The sequence below is a fragment of the Falco punctatus genome (assembly GCF_963210335.1).
Source record: "Falco punctatus genome assembly, chromosome: 2".
In the NCBI taxonomy this organism is placed as follows: Eukaryota; Metazoa; Chordata; class Aves; order Falconiformes; family Falconidae; genus Falco; species Falco punctatus.
In genome coordinates this window covers 117,816,634-117,829,623 of record NC_137581.1, presented here as the reverse complement: position 1 = coordinate 117,829,623, position 12,990 = coordinate 117,816,634, and the positions used below count along the sequence as shown (strand labels likewise).

The 12,990-nt window shown below is 47.3% G+C and overlaps 1 protein-coding gene across 3 annotated transcripts in view; it reads left to right on the top strand.

Moving 5' to 3' along the window:
- Window positions 1-12,990, top strand: part of CD96 (CD96 molecule) — a 48,617-nt gene that overhangs the window by 17,621 nt on the left and 18,006 nt on the right. For 2 of the 3 annotated variants that reach the window (XM_080375289.1, XM_080375290.1), the window contains 4 exons: window positions 2,269-2,488; window positions 5,443-5,868; window positions 9,302-9,411; window positions 10,895-11,117. In XM_080375289.1, coding sequence (XP_080231415.1) covers window positions 2,431-2,488; window positions 5,443-5,868; window positions 9,302-9,411; window positions 10,895-11,117 — 817 coding nt within the window. In that variant the 5' untranslated portion in view covers window positions 2,269-2,430. Of the gene's footprint in view, window positions 1-2,268; window positions 2,489-5,442; window positions 5,869-9,301; window positions 9,412-10,894; window positions 11,118-12,990 lie in introns of those variants that run through there. The other variant, XM_080375291.1, reaches the window with a different exon arrangement.

Sequence of the window (12,990 nt, the reverse complement as noted above, 5' to 3'; positions counted from 1 at the left end):
ATGGGTGCCAGTAGCAGGGTGAATGACTGTTTCAGACTTTGGGCGTAGGGGAGGAATTGGGGCAAAACGCAGCTCTGAAGTGAATGAAAATCCATCGAGCTAGGAGGTTTCTTTCTCGTCTGTCTTTCACCACGAAGCACAGCAGCAACGCTGGGTGGCTGCATGCAGCCAACACAATGCAACATGGCAGCAGTATATTTTTAGGATGTTGTTTTAGGATGTTGTACTGAAACATATTCCAAGGGCAAGACACAGCGATCTAGTAACCCAAGCTGCTCAGGGATTTCTGTAGCTATTGAGTATACCACACGGCACTTGGGCTGCCTCGTCAAATTGTGATGTGTGTTTCAGATGCGTATTGGAGGCTTTTTTCACCCCATGTTACGCAAAGTACATTCTCTCATGGTACAAAACTTGCATGAACTGATCAGCAGGAGAAGCCAAGGTAGCTGCACTCAAGAAAAAGAGCCCAAATTCTACACTGAAGTCAAATCTGCTTGGGCTCTCGTACCTGCAGATAATCTCCGGGTTCTTTGTGGTCTCTGCTCCGAACTGGAAACCAGAGCTTATATCTTTACTATTTTCACTGTCTTCTGTGGCTGTCAGTTACACTGGCTTGAATATTCTGGTCATGCTCCACTTCAGGACTTCTTGATCCTCCAAGACAGATCTTTCTCTGTCAGGCTTCTGAGTGACAAGCAGAGATTTCATCCCCAGAGACGATTCCCTTAGCAGTACCCTGAGCATCCAATGCATTTACTACCACAACTCGTGCGTTTCCTTGGGTAAGGGAGCAATGCAAACAAAAAAGGAACCATGCAGCAGCTTTTATCCTCCAAGATGTGTCTGGAGGCCTGACCGTAGCCTGGCAGTACCATTAGCTGTTGCAGCTGGAGACACTAGCCTGCTTAAATTTGTTACCAAAAGGTTGCATATGCACAAATTAGGGAAGTGGTATATGTTGTTTGTATTTGGTAGCGCATAAAGTAAGGAAATGACTGGTGAGGTCTGTCTTTTTTACTTTGAACTCGGTGCCTTGCATGCTGGAGGTATGGGGAGCTCCATGATTAGCAAAAGTAGACAGGTGGGAAGGAAATGGAAAACAGTTGTGAAGAAAATTGCTGGTGGTGGCTGGCAGTTTCCCTTGGGCTTGCCTGAGCAGCGGGGAGGGATGCCGTAACAGAAAGGAGCCGACAAAGGCACCCAGTCCCTGTAGGAATTGTTTCAGAAAAGATGTCAGGACCTGGATCACCCAAGGATGGACCAGCCACCCGAGGGAGTGTCTGTTTAATGATTGTGTCATCCAGGCCACTTGCTTTCCCCGCTTTGGTGGGTGGGCTGCCATCAGCTCTCTGCCAAGGTCCGAAGGGCAGGTTGTCCTTAGGCCACCAGGGAGGGAGTTATCGGGGTAACCAGCCTCCTGCGCTTCCAAATGCCCATCCAGCATGGGGAAGAGCCAGCAGATAACGTACATGCACACTGTGTACATGAAGTGTTCTGCCCTGCTCTTCTGGTTTTGGGGGAACAAGTGTGATAAGCAAGAACTCCAACCTCCTGTTTTCTGAAAAGCCACCAACAGCAGGTCTGATTTCCATAAGAACTGCCTGCAATTAGATGTTTTGCTGACAGGCATGTGCCTAGTTGATGGAGATGCAGTGTGCTTTGAGGACAGTTCGCAAGAATTTACAGGTGATCTGCAATGACGGCAGGTTGTGGAACTGGCAGGAGCCATGAGCTTCTGCCTGAGGGTGCTGAGGTCCCCAAAGCTGCCAGCTGAACAGGGTTGTGGGGGTTCACCACAGCAAGTGATGTTGTCATGCGTGATGCTGTAATTCTGCACTCTGCAGAAAATAATTAATGGTCTCCTTCTCAGGAGGGAAAAAAATACAAAAAGATTAATCCGGAAAATTCTTGATTCACTCTGTTTTAATTTAGGAGGATTGGTTTTGTTATTTTGCTTTTAAAAAAAAATAAAATAATGAGCGTAGAGAGTCTGCACACAGTATATTTGAGCTATTTTGGACTAATTTGAAAGAAACAAAGGGGGGTGGGGGAAGTCAGCTTTTTTGTACGCTATGTACCATGTATTCAACCTTAGATGTCTGACAGGTTTTGGCGAGAGTGTAAACCAGTAAACTACTTACTTCGAGTTTATCTGAAAAGACAAGGAGGGGAAAGAAAAAATGGTCTGCACCTTGGTCTTGCAGTATAGGCAGTGTTTTTGACATAAAGGTTTCACAAGATGTACGGATTTTATTGCTCTGGCAGGAAACTGAGGCTTTCACATTTAATGAAGCATTTCTTTGAAGTCACGCTAAGAGGATGAGCGTGGCTGCGCGCGCATCTGCCCACCTCGACTTCCTCTTCTGAGACACCGCCGGGAGCAGCCCCCAAGAGGCATCTATTTATCAAAACTTCATCGAGTTGAAGATGGAAAAAAGACGGTTCTTCTCCCTCTTTTGTTTGCTCTTGGTGCCCAGCGTTGCAGGTAAGCAGGTCAGTGGGACACCTTGACTAGCATGTGATGGAGGGTGGCAAGGGGACGGGTGGATATGCAGGTTGGGCTCAGTGTGTCTCACTAGGGCGAGCTGTAGCTACTGGTAATGATTTTCTGTTTCTTGACCACTTTCTAATAACCCTAGCTAGCAAGGAGTAAACTTTGCTGACTAGCAGATTATTCCAGACGCCTAACCTGTTTTCACCAAAATAGTCACTGAGTTGAGCTCACTTGTATTTAGGGCAACATGTGCTCATCCGCAATGGGCAAAAAGGAGAACTGCTTTTAAAAAGCAAATAAAAAATATATCCCTTTCCCACATACACATGTACCTGTGTATGCAGAGAGGGGAAGAGTTGAAACACTTAAAGGCAAGGATGAATTGTGCTGCTGCAGCCCCTGAAAGAGATTCATCTCTTCCTCTTCCCCACCCAGCCCTGTGTGCTGTGTTAAAGGCTTGAGAAACAAGTTTGTCATCGGCAGTGAAACTTTCAGAAAAGTTGAGTAAGAACTACATCGCTGTCACAGGGAGTTTAAAGGAAAACTGATTTGAGGAAAACCAAGGAAAAGCCTGATGCTCACAACCCCATCCACCCTCCCCAACAAGCTATGCAGGAGTACTCATTACCAGCTAGGAAGAAGAATTTTGTAGGACAGGTGTTTTTCCACTTAAGAAAGGAAAAATCTCATGTATTTGACTGGCATGGTAAAAAGCACCTTAAAACCTGGCACAGGCTGTTCCTATTTTCTACATCACTAAGGCAAACTGGATTTTTAAAAGCAAGGGAAATATTTCCTATGTGTATTCATAGAAAATAAAAGTTTTCAAATCCAAAGCAAGAACTAGAAGCCTCAAGATATGCACACGCAGGAAGGCAATACTATTTAGGAAAAGGACTTCTGGGGTTTTGCCCCTGAGGATGAAACCCTCATTGAAGTCACTCCAAAATGTAAGTGGACACCACCATACCCTTTCTGCAGATCGAGCATATAAATGCCTGGGAGTTACTCTATTAAATTTCAAATGGAGCACAAGTATGGGTTAATGGACAGCATTTGATTTGGAACAATAAAACTGCTATAAAATGAAACTAATGATACTGAGATGCTAAATAAAAGTTAAGAACATTTTCGCGTGAAAGGGTTTCAGTTAAAATAGCCTAAAGTGCTAGGCTGCTAACAAACAACACAAATTAAAATGTTGTTTCTACACATGTAACCTTTTCATCTTCATATAAAATATTCAAGTAATTTTGGTAGGTATTCTTTACATGGTCCTTTGACCTAATACAGCATCAGTATGAATATGAGAGAGAACTTGCTATGTGTCCCTTGCCTGCTAGTCTGATCATAAGAGTGCCAGTCGTTTTTTCCTTAACTTCTACTGATGCAAAACTTGCAGTGAAATCAGTGACTCTTCACTGTAATAAGCTCCTTGGACTGAAAAAAAATAGTTTTCAGTAATTTTTCTCACAGCGCTTGTCACTCAGGCTTATTTTTATTTACTCTCTTACGCCATCCCATCTCTCAGAAGTCAATTAAAAGATGAACAGGGCATGCACAGCCATAAAAATCAGAGATTAATGTTGGCCATGGCCACTCAGCAGCCTTGTTCTCCAGGCACCCAGTCTCTCCATGTTTGGGTCAGATGTCAACGGCTGGATGCCAGATCTCAGCCAGCTCTGCGGGAATGCAGGGCTCTGCCCTTGCTCTTTGTCCCAGTCAAACCAGACTGTGGGTGCTTCGTGTCCCTGCCTGGCTCTGGGCTGAGCTGGCAGAGCATGGGGCATGCCAGCCCCACCGCAGGCACTGCCGAGGCTGCCCAGCCCCTGGCTCTGGCATCCCGGAGCCCTGTACCACAGCGCAGAGCAGATGTCAAAGCAAAGGAATTGGTACCCACCGTTTTCAAGTACAGAAGGTGAGCGGTGTGCGCTTGCTGCTGTGGGGAGCCAGCGGCATGGCTGCTGGGCTGCGGGGCAAGTTCCCAAAGCAAATTGACAGGTGATGCTTTGATAACACAGGGAGGATGAAATGCCCTGGAGATGGGGGGCAACAAGCCTGTACCTAAGAGTATCTGTGCACGCTCATTTTTTTCTGTGGACCGCATGTCCTTTAGTAAAAGGGACCTTTTGTGCATGGCTCTGTGGGTGTGATTGATTCCTTGTCTCACCACGACTCCCCCACGCATAAATTCTTCATCTCCTTGAGTCTGTCAGTGCCCTGCATGCAGGGGTTTGGGGACTGCAAGCTTCTTGTCCACAGGAGGGAGAAAGGGAGAGAAATCAATTTTACTACAGCAGCAGCAAAACCAAGTAGTACAGGCTCCCGTTGAAAGCTCCTTCATTTCACCGATCCATTACTCCTTTATGGCACACTGAGGACCGCCAGCATGCTTTATGAAATTAATTGAGGAAGGAACCGTACATGCCGGGGCAGCTCACTGACACTGAAGCGGACACTCCTTTAGGCCATGCAGGAGCTGTTTAATAATGTGGAGGTAAAAGAACAGCTTTCTCTGTCGAAGCAGCAAAGGCAATGGCGATGGGCAGGGGGGATGGAGCAGGGTAGAATTAGCCCACAGGGATAACTCATTTGTTCTTGTAAAAATTGCTGGGGAATAACTGGGCCCAGATGCTGCTTTATTTATAACATTTGAAAGATTTCCATTTTCACAGAGGCCCTCAGAGCTCCCATTTCTCTGCTTTCAGCTCGATGGGAGCTCCCCGCCCTCTTCCAGGCAAGGGCACATTTGCTCTCCCAGTTGTCTCTCCACAGTCTGTACTGGTGGAGATCTGCCACGAAGCTCCTCGCTGGAAAGCCTCATTACACTTGTAGGGTCTTCAAAGTTGCCTGTGGCTAAGGCACCGAATCATGTCAGAGATGGCTTAGGAAAAAGCTTTGTTTAAATGTGACTCGTACTGAAAATGGTCCCATTTGTTTTTAAGGCCAGCCTGAAGATGTCATCACACGAACAGAAGTGGTCCACGCCTTGCCTGGTACCAACGTGACCCTGGTATGCACCTTCCCAAAACCACCTGACACCTACATAATACAGACACAGTGGTCCAAGACTGATGACACCCAGCTTACCAGAATAGCTGTTTATCACCCTGATTATGGCACCCATTACTTCACCTTTCCTGAGGCTTCTTACAACTTTTCGGTATCCTTCAGCACAAGAAAGTGCTGCGGCTGGGATGTTACAGAGGCTTTGTGCTCCCCTGGTCAAAACGCCACGTCTGAATGCAATCGGTGGGCTCTGCATCTGAAAAACGTTACCATCTCCCTCAGCGGCTGGTACGAGTGCAGTTTTGCTACTTACCCATATGGGACAAAGGCTGCAGAAATTCAACTTATTGTCAAGGCGGAAGGTAAGTGATTATGAATGAGATGTGGGGTTTTTTGTAACGGGGGGTGGGGGGTGGAACATCAGGATAGAGGAACATTTCTTGGTCGGTGACGGGGACTGGTTTGGGGTTTGCAGTGACACCACCGAACACTGCTGCCTACTGTTTCCTACTTAGCGAGCATTCTTTAGCTGTTGTTATCCAGCTGGTGATCGGCAAACTTTATTTGTTTGGAGAAATATGGAGTTAGCTAAATAGGAAGGCAAAAAAGGTGGTGAGATGGGCAGTTTCCACACTTTTTTTTTGGAGAAACATGCCGTGGAGAAGACAGGGCAAGCGTCTCAGGATATGGTGAGACCGAGGATGCTAGATCCCTACACCACGCTGGGCTGCTGCTGTGGGCGTGCAGCACCGGGCACCGGGAAAAGAAAACCCCTGTGTCTGGTTGAGGCTGAGGTCTGGCATCTGCAGGGCATGCTGGGTGTTAGCTCAGTGGAGGGATGTGTGTCCCCACCATCAAAAACAAACTGGAGCAAAGCAGGGGGTTGCTTAGGGCAATCACAAGAGCGGAGACTTGGCTGCTTCTGGAAGCTGGAAAGCAGCCTGACCGGTCCTGGTAAGTAAGCCTTGGGGGAGAGTGTGAACTCCAGGGAGGTTATTTAAATTATCCTGGCAAAGGAACAAATGGGTTTAAATAGGACGTGAATGGATTTGACTACAAATTAAACAACAGTGGCAACTGTTAGCACAGCAACTTTGGGAACAGCTGTTTCATGGCAGCAGGGAGGGCAAAAGTCCAAACCACCATGAAGATGGAGCTGGGGTGGGGATGCTGGGCAAGCTTGCTGTAGTGCACATGGGGGGCTGGATCTGATACCCCAGAAACCTCTTCCTGACCCAGGCTTCTGTTAAGAAGCCAAGAAGGATTAATGTAAATGCAACAAACCTGGCACGGTTTCAGTTCAGAGCTGCCAGGCCAACACGCTCCCTCTGCCCGTGCCCAGGGCTGTAGGTGCAGCAGACGTTCCAGGGTTAGGAGCAGGGGGGTGTTAGGGGTAGCGCAGGGCAGCAGCGCTGCATCATGAGGCCAGGCTGGTGGCAGGAGGGATGCCGGTCCCCACGCTGGATCACGTTGGTCCTGCAGCAGGAGGTACTCCGCAAGCCTCACACACAGGGACGTTTCACCCAAGCTGCCACCTCATTCCCTGATGGCCCTCCATGGTGATGGCTCCAAGGATTTTGGGGCTGTTATCCTGGAAAAGCAACCCAGCAGCACCTTGCTGCCCTGCTGAAGGGAAAATGAAGCCAGCATCTTCACACAGCCCCGACAGGATGGGGTGTTGAAGCAGTACGCGCTGGATAACTGTGTCAAGGACCAACCTGCCACTGTACCTGCCATACAGGGGGGTGATGGGCAGGCTCCCCCTTGGGAATTTTCCTGCACTTCACAGGGCACAGGGGCTGGATCAGGCAGAGAGCAGTGAGGTACAAACAGTGCTGGTAAGCGTGTGAAACCCTCCCAGGCTTCTGTTCTTTGTGTGCTTCTTCTCTGCCTCTTCCTTAACACAGTAATAGTGCTGATCAGGCATTGCTCCCTTTGCTGGTGCCCTTGGTTGATACCAACATATTCAACACCGTTATTGCTGCCTACATGTTAAATGTGGGCAGCTCTTGTTCATATCACCATCATTGTGGCTTTTTTCAGTAACTGTGTGATGCAGCGAGCTCTGCCACTGATGCTACTTGCTAGACGGAACTAAAAAAATTCAGTTTGCAACACACCTCTGGCAGATTTGTATTTTAAGGTAAACAGATTTTTGCAATGAGCCACTTCCACTCAGAAGAAGGTGAAAGACCTTAATCCATCCTACGAGTGGGGTGGCAAAGGGTGCTGCTCATTAAAGTACAGCTCCCAGCTGCATCAAAGTGGATCCAGATGGATTCAACTTGTAGATACTGCAAAAAGCCCTCAGAGCAGCAGGCCGATGGAGGACCTTAGCCAGCGGGCTGTTGATGGAGGTGGGAATCAAAGACAGGGGTGGGGGAGGAAATAAGCAGCTGGAACCTGTGACTGTGAGAACAGGTGGAGGCTGTTTGCAGGCAGAACTCCTGGGGTGGCTACTCATCCTTGTATTTCTCATAGGCTGTACGGCACTTTTGCATGGTAACTTGTCCCAGCAAAGTCTCCTGTGTGGTTTTATTCCTAGATTTGCTTCCTTTGCCCTTCCTTTATCCGTTCCATGCTATCCAGCCCCGTTAGGGTTTCTGCACTCTGTGTCCTGCTGTGACAGCTGCCTCCTCGGCTGCTTCGCTCTGGTGGAGAGTGGAAATGAGCTGCTTCTGCTGCTGGGTCTACTGGGCACCGCTGGGCACTGCCTGTCTTCACATCCCCATGGCACAGGCTGCGTGCTGGCACTGTCACTCCATGCTTGGGTGCCAGGCGTAAAGGAACTTAGAGTCACCAGCAAGTCCCCGCTGCCAAATAACCTAAGTCTGGGACGGCTCAATAGTCTCCCTTCCCTCAAGATAAAAAAATAAATTAAATAGATCTCTATTTTATCGGAACATGCAAGCCAGAACTAGCAGGGGAGCAAAGTTCAAGAGCATCCCCACGGTGCGTGCCTGGAGGGAAGAGGGGAGGCAGGCTGTGCAGGCAGGCTGCGCGGTGCTGCGCCTGCCGCCGGGCTGGCTCTCAGAGAGGTCAGTGCTCCCCAGGGCACTCGTAGCATCTCCTGGCCATCACTGCTGCTCTTCCTGCTCAAACACACGTGCAAACGCAGCCCTGAGGTTTAGACCACAGCTGCGCTTTACTCGGTGCATCGCTCTGCCCTGCCACAGCTGGACCAGACCCTGGGCTGGGAGTAGGTAAGGCAGGAGATGCTGAAATGCTTTTGTAAACCGATGACAAAGGAAAGAGCGATGAGTTCTCTGCTTCTGGTGGTGGGCAAGTTGGAAAATAACAAAAGGAGCACTTACACTGAAAAACAGGGTTCATCTTAACATGCCTGACATACTGAACATCTTCCTTAGTGAAAAGCAGGTCTGCAGATATCTTCAGAGAAAAGGAAATACAGGTGCACAAAATTGATGTGAAGGTTCATCGCCACAGGAAAAAAAAAAAATTGTAAGAGAAAAATTGAGGCTTCAAATTATTCTCGGCTCCAAAAGGAGACGTCTTGATCCTGCAGTTAAGCAAAGATTTTTATGAATTGCCCAAAAAATTCAGGTAAAGCCATGAATTAGAGTCATGAAACTGCATCTAAATCAGATGCAGGGCTTTCACTTAACAAATGTGTCTATGGATAATGGTTGAAAATTATGGTTCCTTTCTAATCAAAAAAGTGCCTGTTCCTTGAACAGAAGACCAGTCAGCACTGGGTTTTAAAGCACAATGAACATCAAGTTTCTGATTGTCCTTCTTGGGCTTTTTTTGTTGTTGTTGTCGCGATGACAAAAGAGGAGCAGCGCTACGTGAAGGAAGTGCGGTTAAACCAGACTTTAGAAATTCCATGCCTTGAAGACATGACCTCAGAAAATTTGTCCAATTACCCATTGAAATGGTTCGTGGTAAGTATTTTTTATCTCAGGTATAAAATTCAGAAGCAACCAGAGGGTATTTTTTGCAGATTAAAATAGAAACGTTAGATTTTACTGCGTCCTGCAGAAGCTCCTAAACAAAAGGTGTCGGTTGTGTTGGACTGATAATAAAGGGGGAAAATATAAACGTGGTTTTGCAACATAGAAACCACAAACAATAGCTGTTAAAGAAACAAAGAAGGGAAAATTCCATCTTAATTTCTTTTAATTTTTCAGGAGCACATGTAGAGCAGGTCTGTGGAAGGTGGCAAAGCACTTAGCAAATGCAACAGAACTAAAGTATTCCTTGCATTGGATTTCTCAGGGATTTTTGCAGTAGTAAAGCTGTAGTATCTCTGAAAAATACATGGTTACTGTGTAGGGTAGTAAGATATCAGGCTGCTTTGAAACAGAAAGAAAAAAAGGTGCTGACTGTAATGTTTTTCTTAGTTAACCCTGTGTCACAGAGACATGCAAACCCAGGTACCTAGCTAACCACATAACGACTATTTTTAAGCATTTTGCTGTGAATTATAAAGCTTGTTACATTTTTTTTACCGCATATCACTTTCTAGATAAATATTTATATGCTATATTTTAATGTAACCTTTTAGCATTAATTTCAATCAGTAGGGATAAGTATCAGCCAGCAGCATGCTTGAAGTTTGCCTGTGAATTTCTGTCTATTGCCACAGAAAAGCTGTAACTGCTGAGGTTTTTCTTAAAGGTGATTTTCAAATATTTTGGGGGTTTTTTAAGTTTTTTCCCAGCTCACAGTCTATTTAGATCTCCCCTTTGCAGCACATTCTTAATATTAAAAATCTTTGTATTTTTGTAGGGAGCATCCTTGGCCTTACTACTTTTTAGTGTTGCTGGTTCACTCTACAAAGTAGCAGAAGGAGGGGAGGGGGGGGAACCAAACCCAAAGGTCATCACAGTGATATCTGTGGGCCACCATGCATCATTTAGAGTACAGCTTGCAAATATGTGCCGAGGCACAGATGTCCTGCTTGTGCTGGCTGCATCTGCATCTAACGGTGGCTGGCACAGATGACTTTTAGCTTTTATCATCAGGTTCTCTCTAATTAAAATCTAAAAGACCAAGGATTTTCTTGGAATTTCAGTGATATTTAATATGTATGGGATGTTCAGCATAACTTAGAGATTGCTGCAGTGAGGCAGCAGCTCTGTTGCCCTCTCTGCAAGCTACTCAGGAGACACAGCTATTTACTCCATAGATCATTGGTAAGATGATGACTGCTGTTGTATTTGAAGTTCTGGGAGAGGATGTATATGAGAAAAGAAAAAAAAAAAAAAAAAAAAAAAAAAAAGAGATGCTGCAAACGTCCACTTACCGCTACACAGTGCTATGGGCATGAGGGAAGATTTTTATAGTGGGAATAGAGCTGGCTACACAGATACTTGGGCTGGGGTGTCTGATCTTTACCCACCAGGTGGGTTACTCTTTTCACAGGGGGAAAATGGCAGGAGAGAGGAACTGGTGAGCAAGGAGCCCTCCCGCCCCGCGGTGTACGGCAGCGGCAGCACGCAGTACGGGCCAAGAGTTCGCCTGGCTTTGAATAACACTCTGAAGATTTTCGCCACCCAAATCACAGATGATGGCAGGGTGTTTTCCTGCCACGTGGCGTACCACCCCCAGCGTGTCCTGAAGAGCAGCACCACCGTGAGAGTATTCGGTAAGGGGCTTATGCCAACGGCTTGAACTTGGAAAGGGAACGCGACTGCCTGTTTGCGAAGAAGGCAATAGCTTTTGAAATGCGCAGAGGTTTTTTTATAGAGACATATCTACATTGTATTTTTCTCAGCTGCAAGGAGTTAAAATGTTTGTAAATAGCCCCTTAGTTCTTATGAAGAATTTGAGGCCATCCCTTCAATCCCTGGCATCAAAACTAGGCGATCATTGCGCACATACCAGCAGTGCTGGCATGCACATTGCCACCATCTCACCCCCACGTGTAAGCTTCTGTTGGCACTCTGCAAGTTTCAGGTAAGCACCTTGGTCACCAAGATGTCCATGATGCAGTTACAGAATGACCGTGCTGCCTGTGGGTAGGAGATGACAGCCAAAATTCTGGAAGCAGCCAAAGTGCTTTGGAACTACCGTTGCTGCAAAGTCGCATCCTGGAAGGCATGTGATGTTCAGCGGCTGCCAGAGGCTCTGGTTCTGAAAATGGGGTCCTGCCTGGAGGTCCAAAACCAGGCAGGAGTGGCAGGACCTGGGTACTGTAGGTGTGTGGGCTGGCATTTCAAGCTGTAAGTCTTCTCCATCTTCATTTGCTTGCTCTGTTCCATTTCTAGTCGCTTAGGAGCTGCTCTACAATTGCTAAGGTACAATCAAATCAGAAAAGTGAAAAGTGGACTATATTTTCTGCTTATAGGGCAGTGGGTCTGGAAAACATATTTCCAATGCTCCTAAAATGAATGGGTGTTCAGCAGTGGGTCTGTCAACTTTCCCTTGACTGTAGCTGCTTGCCCAAGGAAGCCCACGTCTCATGGACAGAACAGCTTTTGCTCTAAAGGCAAAGATTCTCCAGGGAGCAGCAAAAATAATAATAAAAAATACCAAACCACAACCCAAAACCTTGCGTCTGGGGGCCGTTGGTCACTGATGCAAGAGAAATAAAAATAGAATGCAATGATCTCAAATTTCCCCTTGCGTTTGCATGATTCAGACATGGATCTTCCTTTTAAAAATTAACATTTGTCAAAAAGCTACAGTGTTGCCTGGGTAATTCTGCAAGTATACGAACCTACTTGAACTCTCCCTCCCTGCTGATGCTCTTGCCTTGCGTGTCTGTGAGCCGAAGAGGTTGCTTTATTTGGCTCATTCTCTGAATTACTGTGCCACGTGTGGCTGTACGTGCACGCACCCACACCAGCCTGCTAGCACAACAGGGGAGAGCAGCGGACAGGAGAAAGCAGCCATGGCCCTGGGTGACCAGCAGCCCATGGTGCTCCCCGTAAGCACTGGCTGGCTTTGGGCCAGTGTGTCCATCAGGTGCCATCAGCCTTGAGGGCAGGGTAGGGTAGAGGGGCTCCCCGAGAGCTGGTTTGCAGTGGGTGCTGAGGAAGGTGGCTCAGACCTATAGAGTCCAGATCTCAGAAGAAAGTGCATTTTTGTGCTCTTAGCCCTCTCCCATCTGATATTTTGCAGATAAAATAACTATCTTGCATGCTGCCTCACTCTTTTCTGTTACCATTCACTGAAGTCGCACTGTTTAACCATCGCAACACACCAGCTTTTCTCCATTTCCTCGCTCGTGTGCAGCAGGAGGGGAGCCCAAAAGCAGCCTGCCTGGAGCTGCCCCTGTGCCAGCCCCCAGCCCCTGCGCTGGCACAGCCGGAGCTGGCAGAGGGCAGGCAGAGACAGCCACCAGAACCACCCAGCAACCCCCAGCTGACATCTGGGGACAGACCAACAGCCACTGCAGACAATAGCACGCCTCTTGTTCCTTGAGCCAAAGCTGACCAGGGAATGAAGAAATGAACATTTATGTCCTAGCAGGGTAGACCCAGCCTCAAATGGCCAGGGCAGGACCTGAGGCACGT